General features: G+C 36.3%; 2 protein-coding genes and 1 long non-coding RNA gene across 4 annotated transcripts; 2 read left to right on the forward strand and 1 right to left on the reverse strand.

The window, feature by feature from the left end:
* Nucleotides 1-13552: 13552 nt before the first annotated feature.
* Nucleotides 13553-19072, forward strand: LOC112030231 (uncharacterized). 2 transcript variants are annotated; one of them, XR_010631983.1, is made up of 2 exons: nt 13553-15055; nt 18759-19072. XR_010631983.1 is itself a non-coding variant. In XM_024062921.2 (2 exons), the coding sequence occupies exons 1-2, from the start codon at nt 14614-14616 to the stop codon at nt 18851-18853; spliced, it is 537 nt and encodes a 178-aa protein (XP_023918689.2). In that variant the 5' UTR covers nt 13583-14613; the 3' UTR covers nt 18854-19072. The 2 variants fall into 2 exon arrangements, 1 of the variants encoding a protein (XP_023918689.2); XM_024062921.2 differs by having other exon boundaries at nt 13583-15055.
* Nucleotides 19073-22875: 3803 nt separating this feature from the next.
* LOC136070746 (uncharacterized) lies at nt 22876-23574 on the reverse strand. Its single transcript, XR_010631984.1, has 3 exons — nt 23288-23574; nt 23135-23200; nt 22876-23002 (listed from the first exon to the last, which is right to left on the reverse strand). It is a non-coding gene; the product is annotated as an uncharacterized LOC136070746 (long non-coding RNA).
* Nucleotides 23575-25442: 1868 nt separating this feature from the next.
* Nucleotides 25443-27047, forward strand: LOC136070862 (probable LRR receptor-like serine/threonine-protein kinase At3g47570). Its single transcript, XM_065781390.1, has 2 exons — nt 25443-25989; nt 26734-27047. The coding sequence occupies exons 1-2, from the start codon at nt 25443-25445 to the stop codon at nt 27045-27047; spliced, it is 861 nt and encodes a 286-aa protein (XP_065637462.1).
* Nucleotides 27048-27266: the final 219 nt, after the last annotated feature.

A 27266-nucleotide genomic window follows, 5' to 3' on the forward strand; every position in this document is an offset into this window, starting at 1 on the left:
GAGCTTCAACAGAAGGTTTGAAAGTCCTAACTCCAGCACCCGATCCGTCAAGGATATCACCCCAAACGCACGTGACGTGTGGGTGACTAAGGGTACTCATGCATAAGCATTATAACATGTCCATGTATCAATTCTTCCTATGCCTTGTGGATATGGTTGGTTATTTGCGTTGTGTATTTGAGTATCTATTTATTTTGTGGTTTGTTTGTGTTCAAAATACTTTCTCATTTTCTTGTTTTTGATCTTTCTTCTACTGCTTTCATGTCAAAAATCCAAAAACACATAAAAAGTTGAAAATCCAAAAAGTTTGATCTCTTTGTTGAGTTTTGTCTCAAAGCATGTTTTGCCCTGTACTTTTGTACTAATGGCTTTGTGCATTTAACGAGCTTAGCTTGTGTCTCATGCACTCATATCATTGTGGAAGAAATTCTGAAATCTATGTGATTGTTGTAAATAGATTTTCAACCTTGTCATGAACGATTAGTGAATGGTTTTGTTGATCTTGAGACATGCATAGACTCATGCCTATATATCTTCCCACTTTTTATTTTTATGCTTTTAAAGAGCTCTCTAAATGTAAATCTCAAAATGAAAAGAGATATAGAGCTGCAAAAGCCTGTCGCACATACTAGTATTTGACTAGGAAAAAGGGAAAGCGACCAAAATAAAATGTATGAAAGATGCCCAAAAAGCTAAAGGCTAACTCATTAATTGAAATATCAAAAATTTCAGGCATCTATCTCTCAATGAGAGTTTCTTTGCTCAAAATTGGCAAATGATATTTTGTATATGGAGCCAAATGAAAAGCTTCAAAGAGTTGTTATCAAGTTCTTGTGGGAGGTCATATATGCATGCTTCTATAATTGAGATTGGTCACATGATCTAGTGCTAGTTGTGTATGCCTTGATTGAATTGATCATTGCAGTTTCACATTGGACTAAGGACCATCTCATTTTTGATATCCACACACAACACACAAGTCTATGTTCAATGAATACCATATTCATTTGTGTGATTGTACTTGATTAAATGTGTTTTCACATGCTCAATCTTTGTTGGTCAAACACAAAAAGATTTTTGAGTGTTTTGTTTTGTTTTTGGAAAGTACTTTGTTTTTACAAAAATGTGAATTTTTTTTTCAAAAACAGTGTTGCCCTGTTTTTGCGACTAAGCCGCGGGTTAGCACAGCCGCAAGCCCTAATCGCAAGCTCAATCAGAGATTTTCGCGATTTACTGGCAAGTCAGTACTCTAGTCGCGAAAAAGACTTAGAAACTTTTTGAAAAATTTGAGTTTTGCTTTTTTCGCGGCTCATTTTGGCGGCTTGTTCGCGGGTGGAAGGTCAAATCGCGAGGGTTACTCAGAGATTTTCGCGGCTCAGATCGCGACTCCTTCCCGACTAAACCTTCCAGTCGCGAAAAACACTTAGAAGATTTTTCCAGAATCTTACCTTCACAGTGTTTCGCGGTTTGATTTGGCGACTTACTGGCGACTTAGTTAAGTCGCGAAAAACGCGTGTTTTGAGTTTTTGAAGACAGTTTTTAAAATTTTTTTTCAGTTTTCCCTCGATTTTCAGTGACTGTTCATTACCTTCTTCAATCTCTCTCTCAAACAGTTCGTTTCTAACTGAAAAATCTCTCATCTCTGCATCATTTCTGCATAAATCTCCAAGACTAAGATATGAGTTTTCTTTCCCTCATTTCATTCTTACTATGTTCTCCATTACCTTCTTGTGTTGAACTTTGCACATGTGCTATGCGATTTTTTTTGTTCATATATGGGTTTGCATTAAATGGTGATTTTGTCTGTTTGAGGTTATTTTCCTTTGTTGCTGAGTTTATTTTATATCTTGTTTGTACTCCAGCATGTTTGTCTCTAGTCTGAGCATTGTTCATTTGATAGAGTTTCTCATTCTCTTTAAACATATGGGTTTGAGATCTATGTGGTACTCTCTGTATGTGGCCATGGGTCATTTGTCTATGGTTCTGTGGTATTTATAGTTTTTGTGCTTAAGTGTGGAGTGTGTTTCATTTTAACCATCTAGTATCTTGTTGTTGATTTGATTCTTGTGTTTGTGATTAAAGTGAAATTTTTCTCACATTCTTAACTGAATCTAATCAAGTTGTTGTTGATTCCCTGTGGTATTGCATTTGGTACTTTTCTGTGTGTTTGCTATCTTACAGATGTCTCGACAATCCTCGAAAGGAAAAGAGGTGATGACAGAAGAAGAAACTGTGCCTGTTGCGAAAAGAACACGGTCCTCCTCACAGCCATCCACTGAACTCAATAATGAATTATTCAGATCTCCTCAGCACCAAGATGCCTACTTCAACATTTTTGACCGGGGAACTCCTATAGTGGAACGGGAGGTCAGATTTGATACTTTGGACACAACTTTTGTCCCTCGGATCTTCGAGACAAAAGATTGGGCAGCTCTATTCGGAAATTTTGTTGATCCGATGGTTGAACTTGTGAAGGAATGTCTCGCCAACACAGTTGATCTTGAGACTGAACTACATTTTCTGGTAAGAGGAACGGAGTTCATCATTAATCCAGACACCATAGCTGATCTTCTCAAAATCACACGTCCTGCGGATGCTGACCTTACTCCGTATGATGATCGTACTCTAGAGATTCAGGACATTCTTCAAATTCTTGGTCTTGACCATGACATTTCCAGCACAAGCACATTAATTAGTATTTCCAAGTTTTCACCTGAGTTGACTACATTGAATCTAATTATGTTTTCAAACCTCTATCCGTTGACTAACACGGTGTATATAAATCTTGGAAGGGCTCAATTTCTATGTGATCTCATCACTGGCACCACCATTGACATCTGTGCCCATATTTATCACATCATAAGAAAGACAACAACCAGAATAGTAGCACGAGGATGCCTTCCATTCTGTAGTCTTATTATGAACTTCGTTTTACGTGAAGGTGTTACTCCTCCCTCGATTGGAAATGTGATTGCTCGTCCTCGACCAATCTCTATGTTCACTCTACAGGCCAGCAAGAGTCACTCATCCAAAGCTCCAAAGAGTGCACATCCATGCAGGACCAGATTGATGTGGTAGCAGCTCAAGTTGATGGCATTTTCACAAAACTGAAACAGTGACCCTTTGGCCATTTCGGTCAAAAAGGGGGAGAATCTTTGGGGGCTGCTCTTGAGGGGGAGATTTCTTCATCATTTTTTTAGTTTTTTTTTTTTTTTTTTTGTATATAAAACCTTGATAACTCAAAATATTGTGGTGGAAATTGTTTCCTTCAGCACTTATATAGTATGATGTTATTCAGCTTTAAGCATTGTTTGTTTGTGTTTTTGTACCCATTGATGCTTTTGTAAGCTTTGAGGGTTGTTACTTGTTCTTATGCACTGGTTTGTAGGCTTGTATGGTTTGTGCCATGTATTTGCAAAAACTTTGCATATGCAGCCTTTGTGCTTTGTGTTTTGGTACTTGTTAATGCTTTGCATTACCTTAAGTACAACACTCTTGTGCCCTTGTAGGATTGTTCCTAGATGCATATTTGGTTGTATGCATTGGTTGAGTGTTGGACTTGCAAATGATTCTCTTAAATTGAGTTTATCATTTTTGCATGTCCGGATGTTCATTCCTTGTGTGAATGAACAGTGTAATCACTTTTGCTTAAGTGACTATTGGTGTTGATCTTGCCATGAATTATTGCTTTTATGCCTATGTTCATTTTTGCTTGATCATGCTTATTTTGCTCCATATGCATATTAAGTTTTTTTGCATACAATGATATTGCTATGTTATTGTGTTTCAGGAGTTACTTATTCATATGTTCAAGAGCTTTACAGAATCTAGAGTTAGGTGTGAGTGAGTTTTCCAACTGTTCCCAACTCACGTTTAAGTCTAGAGTCTGTTGTAGGGTTTTGTCACAGAATAGCCAAAGGGGGAGATTGTAAGGTTGAATTTAATCAACCATTTAATTGGCTTTATTCCGTGACCAATTTGCTTGTAATTTAGCACTTAGCAACCTTGTATTTAGGTGGAAAAATTGTAAGGGTAGTGTGTGAGAAGATGTGAAGAAAAGCTCAAGAGTGTGCAAGAAAAACAGAGTCTCGCGGCTAGGGCTCACGGCTGGATCGCGACTGGTAAGCCGTGAAAGGCAGGCACGTGAGAGGCACACTGGGAAGCTGAAGGGTCGCGCCAGCTGTCACGCTATAGGACAAAAGTTCCAGTCTGGCCAGGCCGTTACGTCGCGACTTGAATTCGCGACTTGGTCAAGTCGCGAGATCAAGTCGCCAACTTGCCCTGTTTGGCAAAAACTGACGTTTTGCATTCCCTTCTCACCCTACTATATATACACCCTTATACCCATCATATTGAGAGAGCTTCTAGAGAGAATTTTGTGAGAGAAAACCCTAGAGAAAACCAAGATTGAGTCATCCCTAATCTTCATTTAAAGAGACTCTACAAATTCCTCTACTCTCTTCCTTTCCATTGTCATACCCTTGAGAGGTCATTTACCAAACCCTTATCTCACCACACCCACGTCTGTGAGAAGGTCCATTTGGTGCTTTGGGAAGCAGTTTGGAAAGGAACCAATATACATTGGTTGATGCTATGGTCAAGTAGCGGAATCCGGCAAGCTAAAGAAGAAATAGGTTCGGCGTTACCTCGTTGGAGTAAGAAGTTTGGAGGGCTTAGGTACTTGGGTAGATTAGGCTTGGAGGGTCTTCTGCTGTTCATGTATCCCAACTACATTCTTTAGTGGATTATTTGACCGTTTGGAGGGCGGCGGAGAGGTTTTACGCCGAGAACTTCGGTTTCCTCTTCGATAACACATCGTGTGTTGTCTATGTGTTTGCATCTTCCTTTTCTTTATCTTTGCCTTATATTTACTGCTGTGGATGTGTTTATATTTGGCTTAGATTGTTTATCAATTCTGTTATAAGCTTGTTATCATGTTCCGCATATTAATTGTTTGATATAAAGCTTGAATTGATATTTTTATTATTTGGGGTCTAAACGTTCAAGGGTGTTTCATACACATTTTGAACTTTCAATATTAAATATCCACTTTTAATTCATAACAATATCAATTGAAACAAAAGAATGTCTATAACAAGTCTTCTTTTGACACGGTATTTTTAGGGAAGCTTTTAGTCATGTAAGAAGTTTCCTCACTTTTAAACACTTTTTCTTGGGTTATATATTTTATCTCCTTGTTTGAATAAATATGTTTTTTTTTTACGTGGTTGCCATATTTTTATATTATAAATTACTAGTGTATAATCTGTATATATGCATAGTACAATTAAAAACAACACAATTACACATATATAGATTCAAATTATATACTATCTGCATCCTACTTTTTTTGTCCTCTATTCCATTTTGAGATATCTCAAAATATTGTCCTGTTTCTAAAAATAAAAGTCATTAATTTACTAATATTCCTATTATACCATTATTAATTTACTAATTCAATTTTTTGATAAATTTTTTAAGGGTGGTTTTGGAAACTTATACATTTTTAAAAGGTAGTCAAGACAATAAATGATGTTCCTTTAAAAAGTTTGACTTTTCAAATAAGATAAAAAAAATGGGACGGAGGAAGTATTGTTTAAGTCATAGATATATACATGAGTTTTGCTCTTTCTTTCTTTTTTATTTATTTTATTTTTTGGATATATACATTACCTTACTCTTTTTTATTGGGTTTTTTTTTTTTTTTTAATGGTTTATTCATTTAGACTCTTCGTCTTTTACATAACATTAACTTGCCTAGAAATTAAAAAAAATATTTAGATATATAGGACACGTGGCACAAAATTATATAACAATTAGAATCCAATTTGAAATCTAATTGAAATATATATATATATATATATAACTAACTTGGAGAATGAATTCAACTCCCAATAATTAGTAATCCCTCAATCAAGAGAACTTGTTAGCAAGGAGAGATTAAAATAAACACAACTGCAAATACATAAAATTAACGCAAATGAAATTAACAACTAAGAGATTGATGAACGCCATTTGAATCAAATTGAAGATCATAATACAAGAGTTGATTACAAATGTTAAAGATGAACAACAAGACAATGACAGAAACTCGAATACAAGAAGATCACTTCTACACTAATCCTACTTATAGATGAACTACAAGAACTGAACAACCCTTTGTCTATGATAAAAAAGAAGACATGCACGTTGTCTTGAAGTTGAATATTAATGTGTGTTGAATGTTGCTGTCTTTCTTCATGCAAACCCTTCCCCTTATATAGACAATGTTGGAAGTTATTTTCATGCCCATAAACCTACAAGGCAAGGAAGTGGAGTGATTATATCCATTTGAACGACAAGTCTCTTCGAACCTTTTTATCTACTTGAAAAGAGTCTTCAAGCCTTCTAAATACTTCACAATGAAATCTGCAGTCCAAAATTAATGCAGCATGAGCACCGTTTGAACAATGAATACCACCAACCGAATCAAAAACCACCTTAGCATCCAGCTCAATCTTAATTGCCTCCATATTCAAAGTTTTGCACAAGAAGAGTCCATCTTTGAGGGCCCATAACTCAGCCTCAACTCTAGTAGCCTGATGTAGAACGAAATCTTCAAATTAATTTCTGTAATTTGTTACATTTTGTATTTTTATGTAATTTTTGTTATTTTAGGTTTATGACATTTATTTCCTTGTTTTTAGGTGTTTTTAATATGTTTTAGATCAAATTTGGTTCCTGTTATGGTTAGGTATTAATTAGGACTTATTTTAGAATATATTTCCTTATCTGTCAAGTTTTACGAAACTAAAAATAGGCCTCTAAGTTTATAAACCTTTTTTTTAAAGTATTATTTGTGGAGGACTAAATTTAGAGTTTGAAATAAATCAAACAGGTAAAATAATTTCACAAATGTGAATTTGTATTAATGAATGTGTGGTACAATTATCTGTGATTACAAAAGAGCGATCATCTGATTCGACCTCCTTGCAAGACTTATTGATTGGAATTGTGGTAATGTGATTTTGACTCGAACACCAAATATCCTTCAATTTGTTTGAAGAATAGATTGAAAACTTTTAGGTTCTAAGAAATTAGAAACTAATGTATTAGAACTTCAATATGTATATGTTGGCAAACCATGATCAAAATGTTTAGTCTAGATTTAGACTGGTTAAAGTGTGTGTAGTTGTAAAGTTGGAATCGAATAAGTTCTACAAGGCTAGGTCGATTGAAACTCGTGTAAATTGTTTTTTTTGTAAAATTTTCCAACTCAGCCCAAGCTCATATGACGTATAGGATTTTATGTTTTACTTCAAGTATAAAAGGAAAAACCTTGGCCACATTTTAGAGGTTGTTGATATGCTGTGTGTGAATCTCTTGTGAGATCTAGAGGTGTTTACCTTCATCCATACTTAGGGTTATCAAGATCAAGATTAATGTCGAGAGCTTAGTGATCTCTTCAGTTGTTATTTCAAGAACTTAAAGAAAAACACAAGTGGGAGTACTTGTGGTTGCTGTGGATCAAGGAAAGAAGTAGTCCATGGACTCAGAGCTGTCACGTGGTCGTGGTAGTAAGTTGTCTACTCGAGGTAGCAATAGGATGTTAGTGGATCTGTTTTACCTTGAAGATAGATAGGTTAAATTATCTCCAAGTTTTTTTAGCGGTTTGGTTTTCCTGGATTATCGTATCGTTGTGTTCTTTATTTTCCGCATTATATACATGATATAATTTACTTGTGTTAACCTAAATTTGAATAATTTACATAAGTAATCATTTGGCTAAATAACTAAGTTAAACAACTTGTGTTTTAAAGGGTCTAAAAACGTATAAAAACCATTGAAACAAAATTACAATGAATCTCTAACTATAAACTTGTTAGAAATTCTTTGTTCTTTGTGCTCTTCTCCTGTTCTTTATTCTCAAAGGTTTATGGTGGAAGTTCTTCAGAGTTTTTGGGTCTTAAATCCATAGAACTTCACTAGTTTGTGGTTTGTTGAAGTTTCTAGAGGTTTTAAGCTTGATTTCAACAAACCTTAAGATCTAAGCAGGTAGTTTGGATGGTTCTGCTTTGAATATTCTTTGATTTTGAGGTTGAAGTTCTTGAAGGCTTTGAGGCTTGATTCTTGCAGAACTTCTGTACTTCTGAGTGTTGTTTAATCTTCTTTGTGCTGCTAGTGCTCTAAATGTCTTGGTGTGTAGAAATGCCTTAGGAAGGCTTCTATTTATATGAGTTTGGGAGTGGGTGAGTGACACGTGGTGGAGTTTGATTGGTGACATGTGTCATAGTCTAATTGGAGGAGCATTAAGACTTTTTCTCCAAGACACATGGCATCTTTTGATTGGCCGAAATGTCTTGATTTTCAAGGTGATACATGTCAGCATCCAATTGGACTGCTTATGTCATTACTTACACGCACCGATGTGTGATCGGTTTTCGCATGCTTTTTATGCTTTTATTTCAACGAGTGATAGTAGAACCTAGTTGTAGTATATGGCACTTTGTAATTGGATGTACTTTATTGATTTGGTAGCGTGATATGTTAGCTTGTGATAGGTCAGGAATTTTCCCTCTACATTATTAATATTAATAAAAATTCAGACTTTTGTCTATTATTTCTCTAGTAGATTCTAGAATCGTTTCTCTTGGTGGATTCAAGGACACTTGTGGATTCAAGGACCCTTGCAGATTTGAGGTTATTTTCAGAAGTAAACATGTTTTGTTTCTTGTTTTCTAAAAGTAGACATGTTTTGCTTCTTAACACTTCCGCATCCCATATCAAAACCTTGCCAATATTCCGGATGGATCTAGCTATATATCCACATCCCTCTATCAATCCACCACCATTTCCTTTTCCTGGATTGCCTAATGAAGAGCCATTTGTATTAAGTTTGAACCAATTAGCAGTAGGCTTAGTCCAACTCACACTACAAAACGCGGGCCCATTAGGCCGTGTTTTTTTGGGCCACGTTTATTAAAACACAGCCCCAGACGGGCTAAAGCCCCGTTTTAAAAACGGGGCCATAGAATGAGTCTAAAGCCGCGTTTTTAAACGCGGCCTAAGCCCATTAGTTATGGGCCCGTTTAAAATTGCGGCCTAAGGACCTGCGGTTTTTTTTTTTTTTTTAGCTTAAGCACTAAAAGTTCAAAACCACCGGTCACACACAGCTCCTAGCCATCACACACATCCCCTAGCCATCACAGCCATCACACACAACCCAGCCCCTAGCCATCACAGCCATCACACACAGCCCCTAGCCATCACACACAGCCCCTCCATGATCTGAAGCCCGATACATCGCAACCCATCACAGTCCTCTGATCTTCCTTTGGTTCTGTCGTCTCTTCCACCAGATCCCTCCCTTTGTATGCGTCCCTCTCTTCTAAACCAGCGGCGTCGTTTCGATTTCATCGAACGCTGCCGTCAGCCTCCATCGATCTGAAGCTCGATATACCTTGGTGAGTCTAATTTCTCAAGCTCCCTCTCTCTGCTCTCCATCTCTTTGTCTCTTTATCTCTTTGTTCTATGGCCGTCTGTGTCATCTCTTACTCTGGTTTAGATTGGTGGTAGCTTTGGGTCAGAGTGGGGATAGTGGAGGAGCACACGAATGGCTGTATGGGTTTGGGTTTTGATTTGTGGAGGAGGAGCACATCTGCCTTGGGTCTGGGTTTGAAGGAGAAGGGCTGTTGAAAGGCCATTAGTCTGTCAATTTTGATCTCTTAGTTAGGGTTTGTAATCTTCAATAAAATCTTCATTTCGTACTCTATTTTGTTCCCCTTTAAAGGGGGAGTAGGAGAAGGAAAGTGTATTTGTCAATCCGCCTCATATCTCTAAACTTGAATCTACAGATTTCACAAAATCTTGCCAATATTGAGTGTTTTTTTGTTCATTAATGACACTTTTTTTTTTGCATGTTGCTCATACCAAAAAAAATCTTTATGATTGAATTTTATTTCTGTTTGTTACTGATTTTATTTGTAATGATCAGCATGATATCTAACATGATTTAATTTACAATAGTAGTTATTTTTGTGCTTATTATTGTGTTGAAAATCTTATAATTTTGTGACTGTATTCTAATTATTTTACTTTTAGTCAGTCAATATTGCACTGGTATTTGAATCCATTAATAGAAAATACAAAACCATTAGCTTACTTCCTACAACAAAACTGTGCCAATTGAAAAAAGCTTAAGATTTTAATCAAGTGTGGTAGAAGTAGACGGGTGTGTAATTCTTATCAGTCTGTTATCTCATTTCTCTATTGACAAATTTTAGTGCCAATCTTTTGCAAATACTTGGTTTCTTCTTTGGGGGGGATTGTACTCAATCAGCTTGGCTTGTTTAGAGATCTTAAAGAAGTCAAAATTTTGTCCGAATGGGGAATTGTTTTTTTGTGGTAAGCTTAATCACTTGTCTGCTTAAGGTGCCATTTTGTTGCTCTTATATTGTTGGAACCAATTGTCATCATCACTACAACATTTGAATTTCAATACTGTTGCTTTTCATGATCATCATCATCATCATCACAAAGCATGTATTTGCACAAAGACACAAACAAACCCCTAAATATGTACCCTCTTGTTTTCTGATAGTAGGATTTAAACCTGAGACCTACCATAACCACAACTAACTCTGTGCCATCTCAGCCACCTAGTCATTAAACTCCGCATTTTTGTTCTTTCTCAAGTTAACCTTGAGGGTTAGCCGTGCTCCAATCCCTAAATCCTCCCTTCCATGAACACATGAGAGTTCCTTCTTTTAAAGAGGAGAGGTATCACTTGCCTATAGTGCCATTGGAGACTCAACCAGCTGATATGCTGCTGCCTGTGCTTCTGAAAATTTTAGCTTTTAACATTGCATATTTATCATGTGCTTCCAATTTGACCAAAATTTCAAAGTTTAATAGTTTACTTTTCTGTTTCATCTCATGAATTGTGAATTGTGAAGTTTAATAGTTTACGTTCATGCTCTCCTGAATAAACCTAACAGGGAAGGTAAAACAAGTTTCCAAATCAGGTTTTAGTGGACGAAATAGTTTGGCTGATTGGGATATCTCATTAAACCTAAAAGAATAAAAGGTTAAATTACATTTTAAACCTTATAATTTAGGGATATTAAAGTTTCAAAAAGTAATAAATTTAACTCTATAATTTCAAAATAGCAAATTAAATTATTACTTTTTAAAAATGTAGGGATTAATTTGTTACTTTTAAAGTCATATTACAACTCGTAATCTATAGGGTTTAAAAGATAATAAAAAATAATAATTTTTTTCAAAATAAAATGCAGTCAATATGATAGTACTTGGATCAAAATGATGCAATACTGTTGTTTTTGTGGATTGAAGATGGAACACTATTTGCATCCAAAAATTAATTGATATCGTACTCTTTTGTTTTTTTCAAAATTGAAGCCATTTAATTTATCTAAGAGGAAAAAGCTTAATGTTATATTTGGATGGGGATAAAAAATAGGGGATGGGAAGTGGGGATTATGATTTAATAACCCGCCTAGCAAAATTGGACTCAAACTTTTTTGTTTGTTTTTTTTTTTGAACAGTACTTGCTTTTAATTTTTAAAACAAGCCAAAAAAAGAAAAAGAAAAAAGAAGAAGAAGTTAAGAGTATATATACTCTACCCTCTATTCCTCCACTCTCTCTCTTCTCCCTCTAAATTTCTACACATGTCTAGGTTTGGAGGGAAGGAGAACATCATATAAAATTTTAAGAGGTGGTGTTGTTTATTATTATTATTATTATTTTTTTTTTTTTGATAATTTTAGAACTGATGGAAATTTGAATTTTAAACGTTTTTGTTAAAAATTATATGATATATATTGAGTGACAAGACTCTTTGTTGAATCTCAAAAAATTTAACAAACCAAAATTTTGGAAAACATGTGTCATGTGAAGGGATACAATAATTTAAGTCTTGGTAGAAGATTCCAGAATTAACAGGAAATATTTAATCAATGTGGGGAAGTTACATGCAACCGTGGAGACTTAGGAGTCAAAAATGTAGAGGGCAGCAACGAATAATTAAGAAAATAGAGAATTAGTCGGAGCCAAGTAAACAACAACTAGCTAGCAACAAGTCACAGGTCACAAGTCACAAGTAGGACTAGCTAGCTATAAATGAGTAAGAATAATCAGAGAAGAGAGGGGCTCCTGAGTCATAAGTCATGAGTGAGACCCCATCACCTTTGCCCGCACGCTCAGTCCAAACGCCAAACTCCAAAGTCTTAATCCCAAGCTTCCCGTGTACCCCCAGCTTGCCAACCAGGCTTCTATTACAGTGTATAATATACAAACATATAGTTTTAGCTAATTAATTTAATTTAATTTAATTTTGTTTCCTCTATTGACTCTTCTAGATACAAGCCCTGGCCCCTGTGTGTGGACGTTTAAACAACCCTTTTTCTTTTTTGTTTTATTATTATTGTTTTTTTCTTTGTCTTTTGCCACAATTGATAGGTCCATATTCATTATACGTTTGCATGACGTGTGTGTGTGTGGCTCTCAAATCAAATCACACCGAAAAATTACTACTCCTGTCGTGTACTGCTCAGTACATGACTACGTTCGTTTTCGTTGGATTGCTGTTTTTAACGCAGAACTAGCGCAGTAATATATACAGCGTTATTTTTTGAGGTCAATTATATCTTCTGCAGTTCTACGTGTTCTCGTTTGAGAGCTTCTCTCTCTCTCTAGTTGAGAGCTTCTCTCTCTAGTTTTCAGAGTTTTGTTCCACTTAGGTGTTTTGCAAAAAAAAAAAAAAAAAAAAAAATTTCTCCCTTTCCGTTTAGACTTTGCCCGTTCCTTTACCCAAAATAATCCACTTCACATCTTTTCCTAACCTTTATTCCCATCACTCACGTTCTCTGCACCTCATCTTGCTTCTTTTACCGTGTCAACCTTCAGTTCCACTATGTGGGTTATTGTGCACTCCTTTTACTTTACTCTTTTGCTCCTTTCTTTATCCTTTCCTTGACTTTGTCTTGTTCCTGAACTTCACTTTTTCTTTTCTTCTCCTTGTTTTCTCGGTTTGGCCTCTTGTGGAGACTGTGCTGTGTGCTTTGACTCACGGTTTTTTTTTTTTTTTTTTTGTCGTTGTGCTGCGGTTCCTTATCTAAGTATACATGGGGGACCCTTTTGCAGCTCGTAATTTTGGATGGTCTGAAAGTAGTGGGTCAGATGTAAGCTCTGGGCCTTTCATTGAAGATTCTAACTCGGATTCACTAGGTAGTGAAGATGATGATGCCCCTTTTGTTAGACATGGGCCTGTTCTAGAGGCTGATCATGAAAATATTGACATGCAAAGAGAGTTTTGGAGTCACTGTGCCTTTGGTTTTATTCTGGATTACAAGAAGTTCTCTATTGCGTATCTACAACAACTTATCAATAGTGCATGGCGAATCAGAGGTGTGGCTACTGTTGTAGGTAGAGATTCTTTTTTCTACTTGATCCATTTTGAAAAGGCTGAAGATTTAGAGGATATGTGTGCTGAAGGTCCGTGGGCTGTTGATGGTGCCCTTCTGGTCCTGGAGAAATGGAGGCCTAATCTGGTAGTGAACAAACTTCATCTTAATTATGTGTCTATTTGGGTTCAGTTACATGGCTTACCCCTCGAGTATCAATATCCTGAATTGGCTGAACAAATGGGTCAGATGATTGGTTTTGTTGAAAGGGTTGATTGGGAGGATCGTATTCCTAGGAACATTAGGTTCATGCGAGTCCGTGTACGGTTGGATCCGTGGATGCCAATCATTTCTGGTTTTGTACTTCGTCTAGATGATGGTTCTAGAACTTGGATTCAATGCCGTTACGAAAGGGTACATAAATTATGCACTAGGTGTGGCCTGATTGGTCATACTAGAAGACAATGCAATGAGAGCATGGATGAGGTGGAGAGGTGTTTGATTCGTCAGAGGCAACGTTTGCAGCGGATCTTTCATGTGCAGTATGGATTTGATTCTATGGAGCCTCACTTCCACAATGAGCTGATGGCCTTCTACAATAGACGGAGGCATTGGACGACTCAAGTGCGTGGTGACAACATGCAACATAATAACCATGATCACTTTCATCAACATGACCCTAATCCTTCTCATCAATCACATTCTGGTGGTGGCAACATGCAATCAAATAACCCTAGTCACAATCATCATACTGATCCAAATCCTGATCATCAACCGCCAACTATAAGTCCTCTGTCCCATGGTGCAAATACCCAGGTTTCCTCTGACCCTGATACACCTTCAAACTATTATGATGTTACCACTCCAATACCACTTAATTCTGCCACTACCCACCATCAGCTGGCTGACCATGCAAATCTCTACTCAGCAATTGTTTCTCTCAATATAGGTAATACCTCTGATCCCCATACCCCTGTGAATTCCCCTGCTTCATCCAATGATAATTCATCCATTCACCCAACAAACACCCCTGACCTGAATTTGGTTCCTGAAGAGGCCCCATAGGGTTCTCCTAATGAAGAAGTTGACCCTAATTATCCCCTTAGGAGGACTTGGGTAGATGGTATAGGCCCATATATCACAACTGGGGAATTGAATGTTCAAACAGATGCAAGCTCGGATACAGAGAGTGATTCTGAAATTGTGAGGATGTTTAATCTTGATAAGCTGAATGAAGGTCGTCTTGAGTGGGCACGTAGCGATGCATGGGATGTGAGACATATTTCTGAAGATTCTGATTCTATTATGCAACCTGTAGTCAACAGAGTGGACAGAGATGGACTGAGGGTTAAGAGTGTAAATCCTAATTTTGGGCCGAGCACTAGAAGAGTTTTTGAGGCAGGCCCATCACAGACTATGAGCCTAGATACTGGCCTTAATTCCTTTTTTGGTTCTGAGGCCTATGGGCTAGGCCTAGGTCCACCTTCACCTGCTTCTATTAATTCTGATCCTGGATATCTATCAAGTCTGCATTGTAATGCCGTTTTGCCAGAGACAAATGGTGCTGCTAGGAAGAGGTTCGGACCAGATTTGGGGAGGCTGGGAAGGAACATTAGACAGAGGTTACTATGTGGATTTCTTCAAAAAGAAGGTATCAATGACTCTTCCTTGCCTAAATCACTTTCTAATTCCATGCATCATGTACTTCCTATTGATGAAATGCTCCTTGAATATCCAAATGGGTGTTGGGAAGCTAGCCCTAAGCAGCTTCCCCATCAGCCATGAGGATTATGAGTTGGAACTGTAGAGGTCTGGGCAAATCCTCTGCAGTTCTTAAGTGCCAGAAAAAAGCCCAGGAGTTGAAACCAGACATTTTATTTCTAATGGAGACTAGGTTAGTTAAAGGCAAAGGCAAACAAGTTTGGGATAAGTGTGGGTTTTCTGATGGGTGGGAGGTTCCAAGAGTGCGTTTTGGTGGGGGGTTGATCTTGGCATGGATGCCTAGAGAGAGTCTTGTTGTAGATTTTGCATCTGAAAATCTCATCCATATTAGTTTGCTAGATAATAAAGGGAACCCTCTTTCAATCACCTTTGTGTATGGACATCCTAATCATGCCAAAAGAGACCTTGTTTGGCAACAGCTTAAATCTTTAAAGGATCATTCTCATCCAAATTGGCTTTGTATTGGGGATTTTAATCAAGTCCTAAACTCCTAAGATAAATTGTGCTTCAAACAGGGCAACATTGTTGGTGCTAATTTGTTGCAACAAGTGATAGATGATCTACATTTGTGTGATTTAACAGCCACTGGTCAAAGATATACATGGTTAAATAATAGAGAAGATGAAGATCTGGTAATGGAAAGGCTGGATAGAGCCTTTGCTACTGTTGATTGGGTCAATATGTATCCTTTACACTCTCTTAGGAACCTTCCTATCATCCATTCTGATCATGGACCTATTCTCTTGGACCTAGAGGTCCGTGGTCCCTATAGGATACGACCCTTTAGGTTTGAGCACATGTGGATTTCACATTCTACTTGTCATGATCTGATTAAGCAGTCTTGGAACTTAAATCTTTCTGGCTCTAGAGCTGCCCAATTGAGAAACAAGTTATCTAATGTGAGAAAGAATATTTTAGAGTGGAATAGACGGGTTTTTGGTAGAGTGGAAACTGAGATTCAAGAAAAAAAGGCACAGCTGCAAATTCTCCAGAATTCCATCAGCTCTGTTGAGGATGCTAAAGCTGAAAAAGCTCTAAGGATGGAGATTGAAACCCTCTTAGATAGAGAGGAGTTGATGTGGGCTCAAAAGGCGAGGACTAAGTGGTTCCTTCATGGGGATAGGAACACAAAATTTTTTCAAACTGTGGTTAAACAGAGACGAGCGAGAAGTAGGATTCTCCATATCAAGAATGGTCAAGGCTTTTTCATAGATAAGCTTGAAGAGATTGAGACCATACTTAATGATCACTTTAAGGAAAACTATGAGAATAGGAATAACATTAGTGTGGAGGAATTAGTTAATGAGCTTCAAGGCTTACCTATTCCTACATTATCTATCCAAGATTGTACTTATCTTATTCGACCAGTCTCAAGTGCGGAAATTGAAGACACTGTGTTCCAATTAGGGCCTCACAAAGCCCCTGGGCCTGATGGTATTCCTGCCTTCTTTTATCATGAGTATTGGTCAATTGTCAGGTCAGATGTCATTAATACTGTCCAAGCCTTTTTCCATTCTGGCTCACTTTTCAAACCGCTTAACCATACGTTTATTACCCTTATTCCTAAGGTCACTTACCCTGAAGAGGTTAATCACTTTAGGCCTATTAGTCTTTGCAATGTCTTATATAAGATCATTTTCAAAATTCTTGTTAATAGGCTGAAACCTCTTATGGACAAGCTCATTACTCCTTTCCAAAATGCTTTCATTAAAGGTAGGAACATTTCTGACAATGTTCTTATAGCACATGAAATCATGTATGACCTTAGGAGGAAGAGAGGGAAGAAATTCAGTTTTGGGGCTTTGAAAATAGATATGAGCAAAGCTTATGATAAAGTTAGATGGAATTTTCTTAAGGCCGTGCTTGTGGTGATGAAGTTCGACTCAAAATGAATTAATTGGATTATGGAGTGTGTTACCTCAGTGCAATTCACCTTACTCATTAATGGTCACATGTCTAAGTCTTTCACACCAACGCAAGGGCTGAGACAAGGGGACCCTCTATCCCTTTATTTGTTTCTTTTTTGTGCTAATATCCTGTCTATCTCCCTTTCACAAGCTGAAACTTCAAACATGTTGAAAGGGGTTAAAGTTGGAAGAAATGGTATTTCTTTTACCCATCTTTTGTTTGCTGATGACTCCTTTTTGTTCTTCAAAAAGGATAAGCACTCGGTAGATACCTTGCTGAAAATCTTGGATTGGTATTGTAAGGTATCAGGGCAGTCTATAAATCCTTTTAAATCTGATTTATATTGTTCTCCTAATATGCCTTTGGAAGAACAAGAAGCCTTGGCTAGAAAGCTGAAAGTTAATCTGGTGCATAATCCTAGCAAGTACCTTGGCCTCAACTTTAAGCTTAAGGGTAATAGAATAGCTGATTTCCACTTCTTGGTTGAAAAACTCCAGTCCAAATTGCAGGGTTGGAAGGCTAGATTATTATCACAAGTAGGGAGAACAACTCTCATATCCTCAGTGCTTCAATCCTTACCTTTATACACGTTCTCATGTTTCAAGGTTCCTGATCAGGTGTGTAATGAGATGGATACCATTATTAGAGCTTTTTGGTGGGGGCATGAGCAAGGAGAGAAAAAACTTCACCTTTTGAATTAGGAAAAAATCTGTCAACCTAAGAGGAAAGGAGGTCTTGGTATTAAAAAGTTTGGTCCCATGAATCATGCTATGCTTGCAAAACAATATTGGAATTTGTACCATAATCCTAACTCTTTACTGGCAAGGACTTTTAATTAAGGCTAAATACCACCCAAATTGTTCATTACAAGAATACAGTCCAAAGCCTCATCATTCTTGGTGTTGGAAGAATATTGTAAAGCAGGGAAATTTTAGACTTAGGGAGGGGCAGTGGAGAGTTGGTAATGGATTCAATATACCACTTACTCATCCAAAATGGTTTCCTTGTTCTCATGGTAACTTGAATCATCCTGAATTACAAACTGGTACAGTGGGGGATCTTATTGATCACAATTCCAAAACCTGGAAAGCTGATTTGGTCCGAACCCTATACCCCTTTCCTTTGAGCAAACAAATCCTTCAAGTTCCCTTACCTAAAACTCATGATATGCAGGACAAGTTGATTTGGATGTCTTCCAATGAGGCTAATGGTAATTACAATGTCAAAAGAGCTTATGAGATTATTATGCAAGATTCCCATTCTTCTGGGAATATTCATGGAAACCAAAATGTGTGGAATCTGATTTGGGGAGTCAAAGTACCTTTGAAAATCAATACTTTTGTTTGGAAACTTATCCAGGACAGATTGCCAACTCTTCTTAATTTGAACAACAGAGGCATTCCAACCCAAACAACTTGTCCCCTTTGTAATTCTGATGTTGAATCCTCAACTCATCTCTTTCTCCTCTGCCCCTTTACCAGGGCTTGTTGGCATGGATCAACCTTGGCCGTACATGCCACTGATTTTAGGAATTTAAGTGTCCAGCAATGACTATCCACTATTCTCATCAAGTTCAAATCCAGGGAGACTTCTTCTATGGCTTATTTACAAGCAATTTTTACAACTCTTTGGCATATCTGGTTACACAGGAACAGGGTGCTCTATGACGGTTTACACCCTAATCCTATGAGTGTGATTTTAATTTCTCAATCTATGGCTTGCAGGTACAAAGAGGCTTTCCTTGACCAACCAAACCACACTAGCCAGCCAAGAAGACCTCAACCAAACCACTACTCACCCTCAGGGCAGTGGCAACTGATAGTTAAAATTGTTGGAGCTAGGAGTAGGAAGCAAAAACGATGGTCCTATGCTTATGAAGCTATAACTAGGCAGGGAGATAGCTTGTTCTATGGTGTAAATAGTAATGTAGCAGATACAACAAGTGGGGCGCTGTTGGATGCTATGGTAGAAGCTGCGCTCAAAGCTAAAAACCATGGTTTCCATTATATTTTGTTTCTAGGTACCAGCAGGCATTTAGTCGATCCATCTAATTCAGCACAAGAAGACCTCAAACTGGTTGCAATAGATCAGGCTAGCTGATTTAGATTTTTTGAACCAAAATGGACTTTGCTATGATGTGTATTTAGTGCCTAAGCTTGTTGTTAATTCTGTTTGGTCAGTTGCTAACTTGGCATGTCAAGTGCCTCTTAACTGTAGCTGGTTTAATCCAGCTGTTGTGTAATATGTTGGGTTGCTTTCTCCCTTTTTCGGTATCAAAAAAAAAAAAAAAAATCAAAGTAGAATATAAATTTTCTGGTAATTTACAAGGAACTAATGAGTAAAAACAAACCAAATGGCTAAGTAAGTTGCCTGTAAAAATGAATTAGAAGGGTGCTTTTTAATATGCATAACTTAATAAATAAAGAAATTGTGTTGTTAACAGGTGTTTTTAGAGTATTTGTTAATAGACTATTTTATAAAAGTTTTAATACCATTTTTATGAAAAAAAAAAAAAAAAAAATTTCAAAAGAGTTAATTTTCCATAAAAAATATTTCTTAAACTAATGCTCTTAGCGTATTCGTTAACTATTTTCATAAAGAAAGGATTTGGTTAATGAGTGTCATTAGGACATTTTTTAATGAACTATTTTTAAAAAGTTTTGATACAACTTTAATAAGAAATATGATAAATTGTTATGTCTTATTAGTTAAAGGAAAAAGCTATGCCCAAATAGCATTGGTTTAGAGAATATTTTTATAAACTTTTTATGGGAGAAGAAGAATAAAAAAAAAAAAAAAAAAAAAAAAAAAAAAAAAAAAAAAAAAAAAAAAAAAAAAAAAAAAAAAAAAAAAAAAAAAAAAAAAAAAAAAAAAAAAAAAAAAAAAAAAAAAAAAAAAAAAAAACCTGACTTTTTATTTTGGGATAACTTTTTATATTTCCCATGAAAATTGTATTAAATTTTCCTATAATGGTTCATTAATAAATGCCTAAGGGCACTCATAACCCTTAGTTAAATGTATTTAATTACAATTTCATAAAAGAATGCATTCTTTTTCTCCTAAGACAAGTTTCGTTAATATAATTCTATCCCCTATCCTTCTAACCTCAACTTCTTTTTTCAGGATTTTATCTATGATTATTCATACCCTTTAACCATAATTTATGATTTCTCACCTACCTACTTAATGTATCTTGTGTCTCTATGGTGTTGTGTTCTAATATTAGAAGAATTTTCATATTATTATTCATGTATCATGTGGTGTGTGTGTTTGTGTTTGTGCTAAACTTCTCTAATAAAAAAAATCTTAAAACGTTTTAGAATATACTAAAATCTAGAACACATTTCATTAAAAAATAATAACAATAAAATAAAACTCTCTAGACACAAAAAATTGAATAAGTGATCTTGTTTAGCACCTGTGGCACACTCTTCTCTTTTGTGATTGCAATCGGTTTGAGGACTGGATTTTTCATCACAGCAAAAGTACCCCAAAGATTTCCATTGGCTCCTAGTGGAGACCATGCGCTAACCTGAATCCCTTTCTCTTTGCATAAGTGTCGCAATTTTTCTTGCTGCCATGACACGTTCATTTCCACCTAAAAACATTTTCATTTCAGTTTCAATGCCATCATAACTCAAAGTCACCATTACTTGATGTGTGGTTACACAGTATATCATCTCGATTTTTCGGGACAAAATTGGGAAATGCCCTGTTTGGGCAAAAATAGCAGCGTTCTGCCCCTTTTTCCAAACTATATAGGGAAATGCCCCTGTTTTGTAACTCGACAAACCGGAAATCGAGTTATATTGAAAAACTCGATTATTACATAAGCGAGTTATGTGTGAACTTTGTGCCACGCGGCCAAAACAGAAGTGACTTCTTCCAATTATGTATGCACACATAACTCGGTAACACGTAAATCGAGTTTTATGAACCTGTTGCCATTTCAAACCCCAATGTCTCAGAAACTGTTCACTCTCATACAGTCATACTCTCCCTCGCTCTGCCATCACTCTCTCCTGAACTCTGCCTCAACGTCTCCCTCTCCGTTAGTCTCACTACCCCTCTACACTTTCCCTCANTTCTTGCCCAAATTTGCATGAAGAAATACAAAACAAGTTCCAACAGATACTTAATATATACTAATTTTTTTGAAGTTCATTGCCAAAATTTTGCTAGTTCCCAACAAAAAATATATCAGTTTGTAAGTTCTACTGACAAAAGATCCTATACATCACAAAAAATCTTTACAAGGAGTTTTTTACATTCTAATTGCATGAAGAAGTATAGCCATAGCCAGCAAGCAGCAACAACACTTTCCAACTGACCTCAAAGTTCTAGTCTTGCCATGCCTGCCATCACTTTGATCCCTACAGTAAGCTTGCTCCCTGCAGATATTTAAGGTTCAAGTCCATAAAGAACAAAATTTGAGACCAAAAAACACAAGTAGCAAACCATTTTCCTACACTCACAAAGTTAAAAAGAACCATTTTTCACAAACAAACACAAGTAGCAAACCATCTTATGCTTTGTAATCACTTGTTTGAACTCTTGGATATATTTTACATAATAAATTAAGCTCATGTTCCATACCTATCTCACAAATATATGTGTTTAGTTATAATTGGTGCATAATAGAATTGATAACGATTAGACCTAGATGAAAGTGATGTTAGATGTATAAATTAGTAAATGTGCCATATCGTACAATTTTAAAATCAGGACCAGCTAAGAAAAAGCAATAAAAACTACAACTTATTTTCCACAAAGTTATCCGACTTCCCTCCCTCCAGATTGTCTTAAAACACTCACTCGTACGCAGCACTTACCATGCAACATGAATTCAGTAGGAAGGAAAACTAATAGTCAAACCAAGAAAATGCTCTATTACAATCTAGCTAGAACAAATTAAATCGGGCTTCTAAGTTCTAACACATGACTTGGAACTCCTAGAGAATTTGTAAGTCAAAATTTTTCAATTGATTAAAAATTTAAAAGAATGGTTTATATTCATCCAAATCTAGATATTTGTCGCCAGCAAGCCAATCTCTAGATTCTCTAGAGTGTAGAGAATAGACAAGAATTAATTAAAGGGCACATGCACATGAGTACATCAGTACACACATAAAGGTAAGCTCACTCCCTTTTAATGAACTTGGTGATAGAGATACCCAAGCCACAAGTCGATATCAACTGAACCTAAACAGTAGCCTTGAAACTTGTTCCTCATGCAAAGCCCTTACTCACCATGTTACAAATACGTGTCCAAAACTCACACCCTCCACCTCTCTATATATATTAAACCACAACTTTATTTCTCAACTTTTAGTTGGCTCCTTGAGCTCTTTAGCAAAATTGCCAAGCGCATGGTAAATTTTGCTAGAGAGCTTAAAGTTCTTTAAGCCCCTCCTCATTGCAAAGCTAGACAGACAGGCGCCTAAATATATCAAGTTCATATATTGCAAATCATGTCTATGAGCAACACCCATCTAGTAGCTCCATTAAGCAAAGGCACAGGTAATATTTCTTGCAACATAATCTGACTTTAACAGAAAACGGAATGCAGATTTTGCCTACTATTGTGAAATATTTCTACTCAAAAAAAATCAGAAAAGGAGAAAGAATGAACATCTTTAATTTAGATGCATCACTACCAAAGATCCACTCCATCTACATAGGTATTACCCAAATTACATGTCCAAAAGCTATAAGTTTAAACAGTTCATTGGATTTCTTTTCGCCAAAATAACAGGAAATCATGTAATACACAAAGCAAACAGAAAGCAATGTTGTGTTCTTCTAAGAGAATAAGAAATCAAAACACCAAACACCATCCGTTTTACTTATAGTAAAAACTAAAAAGCGCATGTTTATGGATTAAAAATCTCACCCATCTATACGAAACCTTTCTCGAACATCAATGAGGTGTACACCTCATTGATTCTACAAAAGTGCATGTGGATCCCTTTTCAAGCCCCAAATAAAAAGATTAATTAGTGTCTTACTCCATATACAAAAAAATTATATTGAGTGTACATTTATTCTTCACATAAATTTCTATTACAAATTAGTACTAATTCTTCACATTATTTAGTACCTTCCTTTTGGTGCTAGCTACGTGGATAATCTTCATCTTTGAAATAGGCTCCTCCAGGTCCAGAATCTACAATTATCCATACACCACAAAGCTATACAATTTTGGACCAGAAAAAAATAATGAAATGTCATATTTGCCAAATTCAGAAATTACCTTAATATAATCGAAGACGAACTCAAAGCGAGAACACTTGCTGCCCTTATTAGACGGACTTCGCAGCATAATAAAGGACGACAAGACATCCAATGCCCTTTCATAAGAACTCACTGAACATCAACAACCACATAAAAAAAAGAAGCAATGGGTATGTTTTTCATATATCAAACACACATATTTATCAGATAAAAGACACCATGTCATAGAAATACCCAAAATTGAAACCCGAAACCAAAAATCAAAACAAAAAAATTTAAAAACACACACACACACACACAAATATTATTCAAAAAAAAAAAAAAACTTTAATTAAAGTATAAGGGGATTTTTGGCGGGCAGGGGTGGGGCACTCCACCTACATGAAAATATGTGGTTTGATAAAATCACATAATACAAATGAATTTGCATCTGAGAATTAAGACCCACTGTCATACAAGCTAGATCCCACCCTCTGTGTCAGCTGGTCAACACCTGTCCTAGAAACACTAAATGAATTAAGCGTATAGCTGACATTGAGAGAAATCAAGTTCTATCAAAGGAATAGATTGAAACCACTAAACTACTAAACTAGTCCTAGTAAATGGGCCAGACATAGGCCCATGCCACCAAGAGACCATATATCATGTGAGGTGCTACCGAGAGACCATGTATCATTAAATTCATTGGCTGTGTAGTGAGGGAAGACAGGGGACCATTTTATTATTTACTACTCTGATTTCTCTTCAAAAGGCACTTTTTAACATGCACACAAAAGTTGCAAAACAATGCATAAAAGAACTCTTCTCTACAAGATAAATTTTTTACTTTATGACATTTGAGCAACCATGTTTAAAGCATGCACCTTCTCAAAAAAAAATATATGTTTAAGCATGCAAAGAGAGGAAGCAGGACAAATATGCTTACTAGTAGTGATGGAATTAGTTAAAACCACACATATGGAGCCAGAAATATAAACATTGATTTGAAAGTTTTAAACCCATAATTACCAGCCAACCAACAAGAAGTGAGAGCTCTCCAATAGATGACAACAAAATTGATCCAAAAAATGACTTCAACCAAAAATAATATAATAAATCAAACAAGGAATTGATTATATTGATTTTATGCCATTCTCCCCTAACCTTTAGGAGAACCTGCACAGATAAATAAATGCCATAATTTTTTAAAAGTAAGCTGCAAAAATAACACTTGTAGTCTATACGTTTACATATTTTACCATCATCATCCACAAAACTAAATAATCAAAGTAAAAAATCAATTTTTAAAACCAAAACAAAAAAACAATTACACCATTGGGTCCAAATTTAACATAATACAAAAAAACATGACACCAAAAACCAAAATTGTCTATCCCATATTTGAAATTTAGCAAGGGAAAAAAATGTTTATAGCCACGTTTTTATAAATGCAGCTATAAACAAAACCCATATCAGAGGCTTTAGCTGGGTTTGGAAAACGCAGCTACAGGGCAGCCTAAAGCTGCGTTTTAGAAAATGCAGCTACAGGTTTGAGCCTACAGCTGTGTTTTAAACGCAGCCCAAAGAGGGTCTATAGCTGCATTTTTTACAAAAACGCAGCTATAGGATTCAGCTTATGGGTTGTGGGAAAACGCAGCTCTAGGGTGTATAAAACGCAGCTCTAGGTCCCGATCTAAAGCTGCGTTTATAAAAACGCAGCTCTAGGTCCCGCAGGGGGCTATAGCCACGCCGCATAGGCTGTGTTTGGAAACGCGGCTATAAAAACGCAGCTATAGGCTATAGCTGCGTTTTTAGGGTCTATAGCTGCGTTTTTCAAATGCGGCTATAGCCCATTTTTTTTGTAGTGTGCCAACAGTTGGAGTTTTTAAGAACGGAAGTGCAACTTTTGTTAAGGGTAATAGTAAGCTTTGTGGGGGTATACCTAAGTTTCAGCTTCCAAAATGTAAATACCAAAAATCTAAGAAGAGAAAGTTTACCGTCACCTTTAAGTTAATATTCTCTATATTTCTGGGCTTTTTGGAGTAACTTTGGTTCTATCACTTCCATTTCTTTCCTCTTTAAGAAAGAAAAGAAAAGAAAATACCTCCAGTGACTCGGGGAATTTGCTTTTGAAACTATCTTACCAAAATCTACTTAAAGCAACTGATGGATTCTCTTCTACCAATTTAATTGGTATGGTTAACTTTGGATCTGTGTATAAGGGAATTCTTGATCAAGGTAGACATACGATTGCTATCAAGGTGCTCAACCTTTTGCGTCATGGAGCTTCTAAAAGTTTCATGGCCGAGTGTGAGGCTCTACAAAACATTAGACATCGAAATATTGTAAAGGTTCTTACATCGTGTTCTAGTATTGACTATCAAGGTAATGATTTTAAAGCATTGGTATATGAGTTCATGGCGAATGGCAACCTAGATGAATGGCTGCATCCAACTCTAAGAACAGGCGAGACTCTTGAGGAACGAAGGAATTTGAGTCTTCTTCAGAGACTGGATATTGCCATTGATGTTGCTAATGCATTGAATTATCTTCATTATCATTGCCATACACCAATCATTCACTGTGACCTCAAGCCTAGCAATGTTCTTCTTGATGATGAAATGGTTGGACATGTAGATGACTTTGGCTTGGCAAGATTACTTTTTGATGCTGCCCAAGATTATTCTATTCACCAATCAAGCTCCATTGGAATAAGAGGCACAATTGGTTATACTTCTCCAGGTAAACATTTGTTTATTTTTTAAATTTAGTTATGTTCCTTTTCTCTTTGTCTTTTACTATATTTTAAAGTTATATAGAATGTTGTATAACAAAATTTCCCACTTATCTTAATTCTTATTATTTTTTGGTAAACATGAAATATATTAAAAGCTAAACAACAGCCACAGGGGCTGTATAGTTACAAACCCGGTTACAAAATAGATCAGAGAGGTCTTGCATCAACAGTTGGGACATCTCCATAGGCGGAGTGTCTAATGTTCAAAAATCATGTTGAATAAAGACTGCCTTCTTGGCCAGAGCGTCGACATAGGCATTAGATTCCCTGTAACAATGTTGGATCTTCCACAATGGGTGCCGATGCAATAGGTTCCTACAGTCATCAATAAAAGGAGCATATTGAGGAAAGGATTCTGTATTGCAAGCTAGAAGGCTAATAACAGCTTTAGCATCAAGTTCTATAAGTAACTCCTGGATTAGTAGCTGGTTGCAGAGAAAATGCTCTTTTAATATACTTGCCTGTTACATATATTTTTCCATCTTTTTTTTTTAGTGGAAACCTATGCTCACGTTACATATATGTTATATGTAACTGTTTTTTTGTTGAGTATGGTTTGGGAAATAACGTGTCAACATATGGCGATGTCTATAGTTGTGGCATATTATTATTAGAGATGTTCACGGAAAAAATGCCTACTAATAATATTTTTCAAGATAACTTAAACCTCCACGACCTTGTTAAAGCAGTTTTGCCAGAACAGATAATTGACATTATAGATCCTATCCTTCTGCGTGTGCATGAAAGAGAAGGAGAGACACGTACAAATAACATTACTCACAATGAGGGTCAAAATGGAAGTGTAACAAGTCAAGAATGCTTGATTATGATTTTCAAAATTGGGGTTGCTTGTTCGGTTGAATTTCCAAGAGAATGGATGAACAAGAGTGCTGATATAATTGAGCTACATTCAATTCGACAGAAACTTCTTGGAACTAATAGACACAGACAAAGGCTTCAATCCACAGGTAATATATTGTTTGCCTTTGTGTATATGTTATAATTTGGTAGCACCCCACACTACATGACCTAATATGATAAGGCTAGTCCAAATATTTTAAGGGAAGAAGGTGTCACTAATCATATAGCACATTATGTTACATTTAGTTAGGGAATAAGCCCAATTACTTTTTTATAATACCAAAACACATAATATGCCTCTAAAATCTATTTTTTATTTGTTGATTTCTATCGTTGAAGTGGTCCACAAGATGTAGGAGGT

The sequence above is a fragment of the Quercus suber genome, unplaced genomic scaffold (assembly GCF_002906115.3).
Source record: "Quercus suber isolate HL8 unplaced genomic scaffold, Cork oak 2.0 scaffold_14, whole genome shotgun sequence".
Taxonomy (NCBI): Eukaryota; Viridiplantae; Streptophyta; class Magnoliopsida; order Fagales; family Fagaceae; genus Quercus; species Quercus suber.

What these genes read in the sequence shown, in the direction of transcription:
- LOC136070862 (XM_065781390.1), top strand. Translation starts at nt 25,443, where the DNA reads ATGGTTAACTTTGGATCTGTGTATAAGGGAATTCTTGATCAAGGTAGA. An exon ending in AATTGGTTATACTTCTCCAG is followed by an intron (nt 25,990 to 26,733) that starts GTAAACATTTGT and finishes TTGTTAAAGCAG; the next exon opens with TTTTGCCAGAACAGATAATT.
- LOC112030231 (XM_024062921.2), top strand. Translation starts at nt 14,614, where the DNA reads ATGTTTAATCTTGATAAGCTGAATGAAGGTCGTCTTGAGTGGGCACGT. An exon ending in TGGATTTCTTCAAAAAGAAG is followed by an intron (nt 15,056 to 18,758) that starts GTATCAATGACT and finishes TATGGCTTGCAG; the next exon opens with GTACAAAGAGGCTTTCCTTG.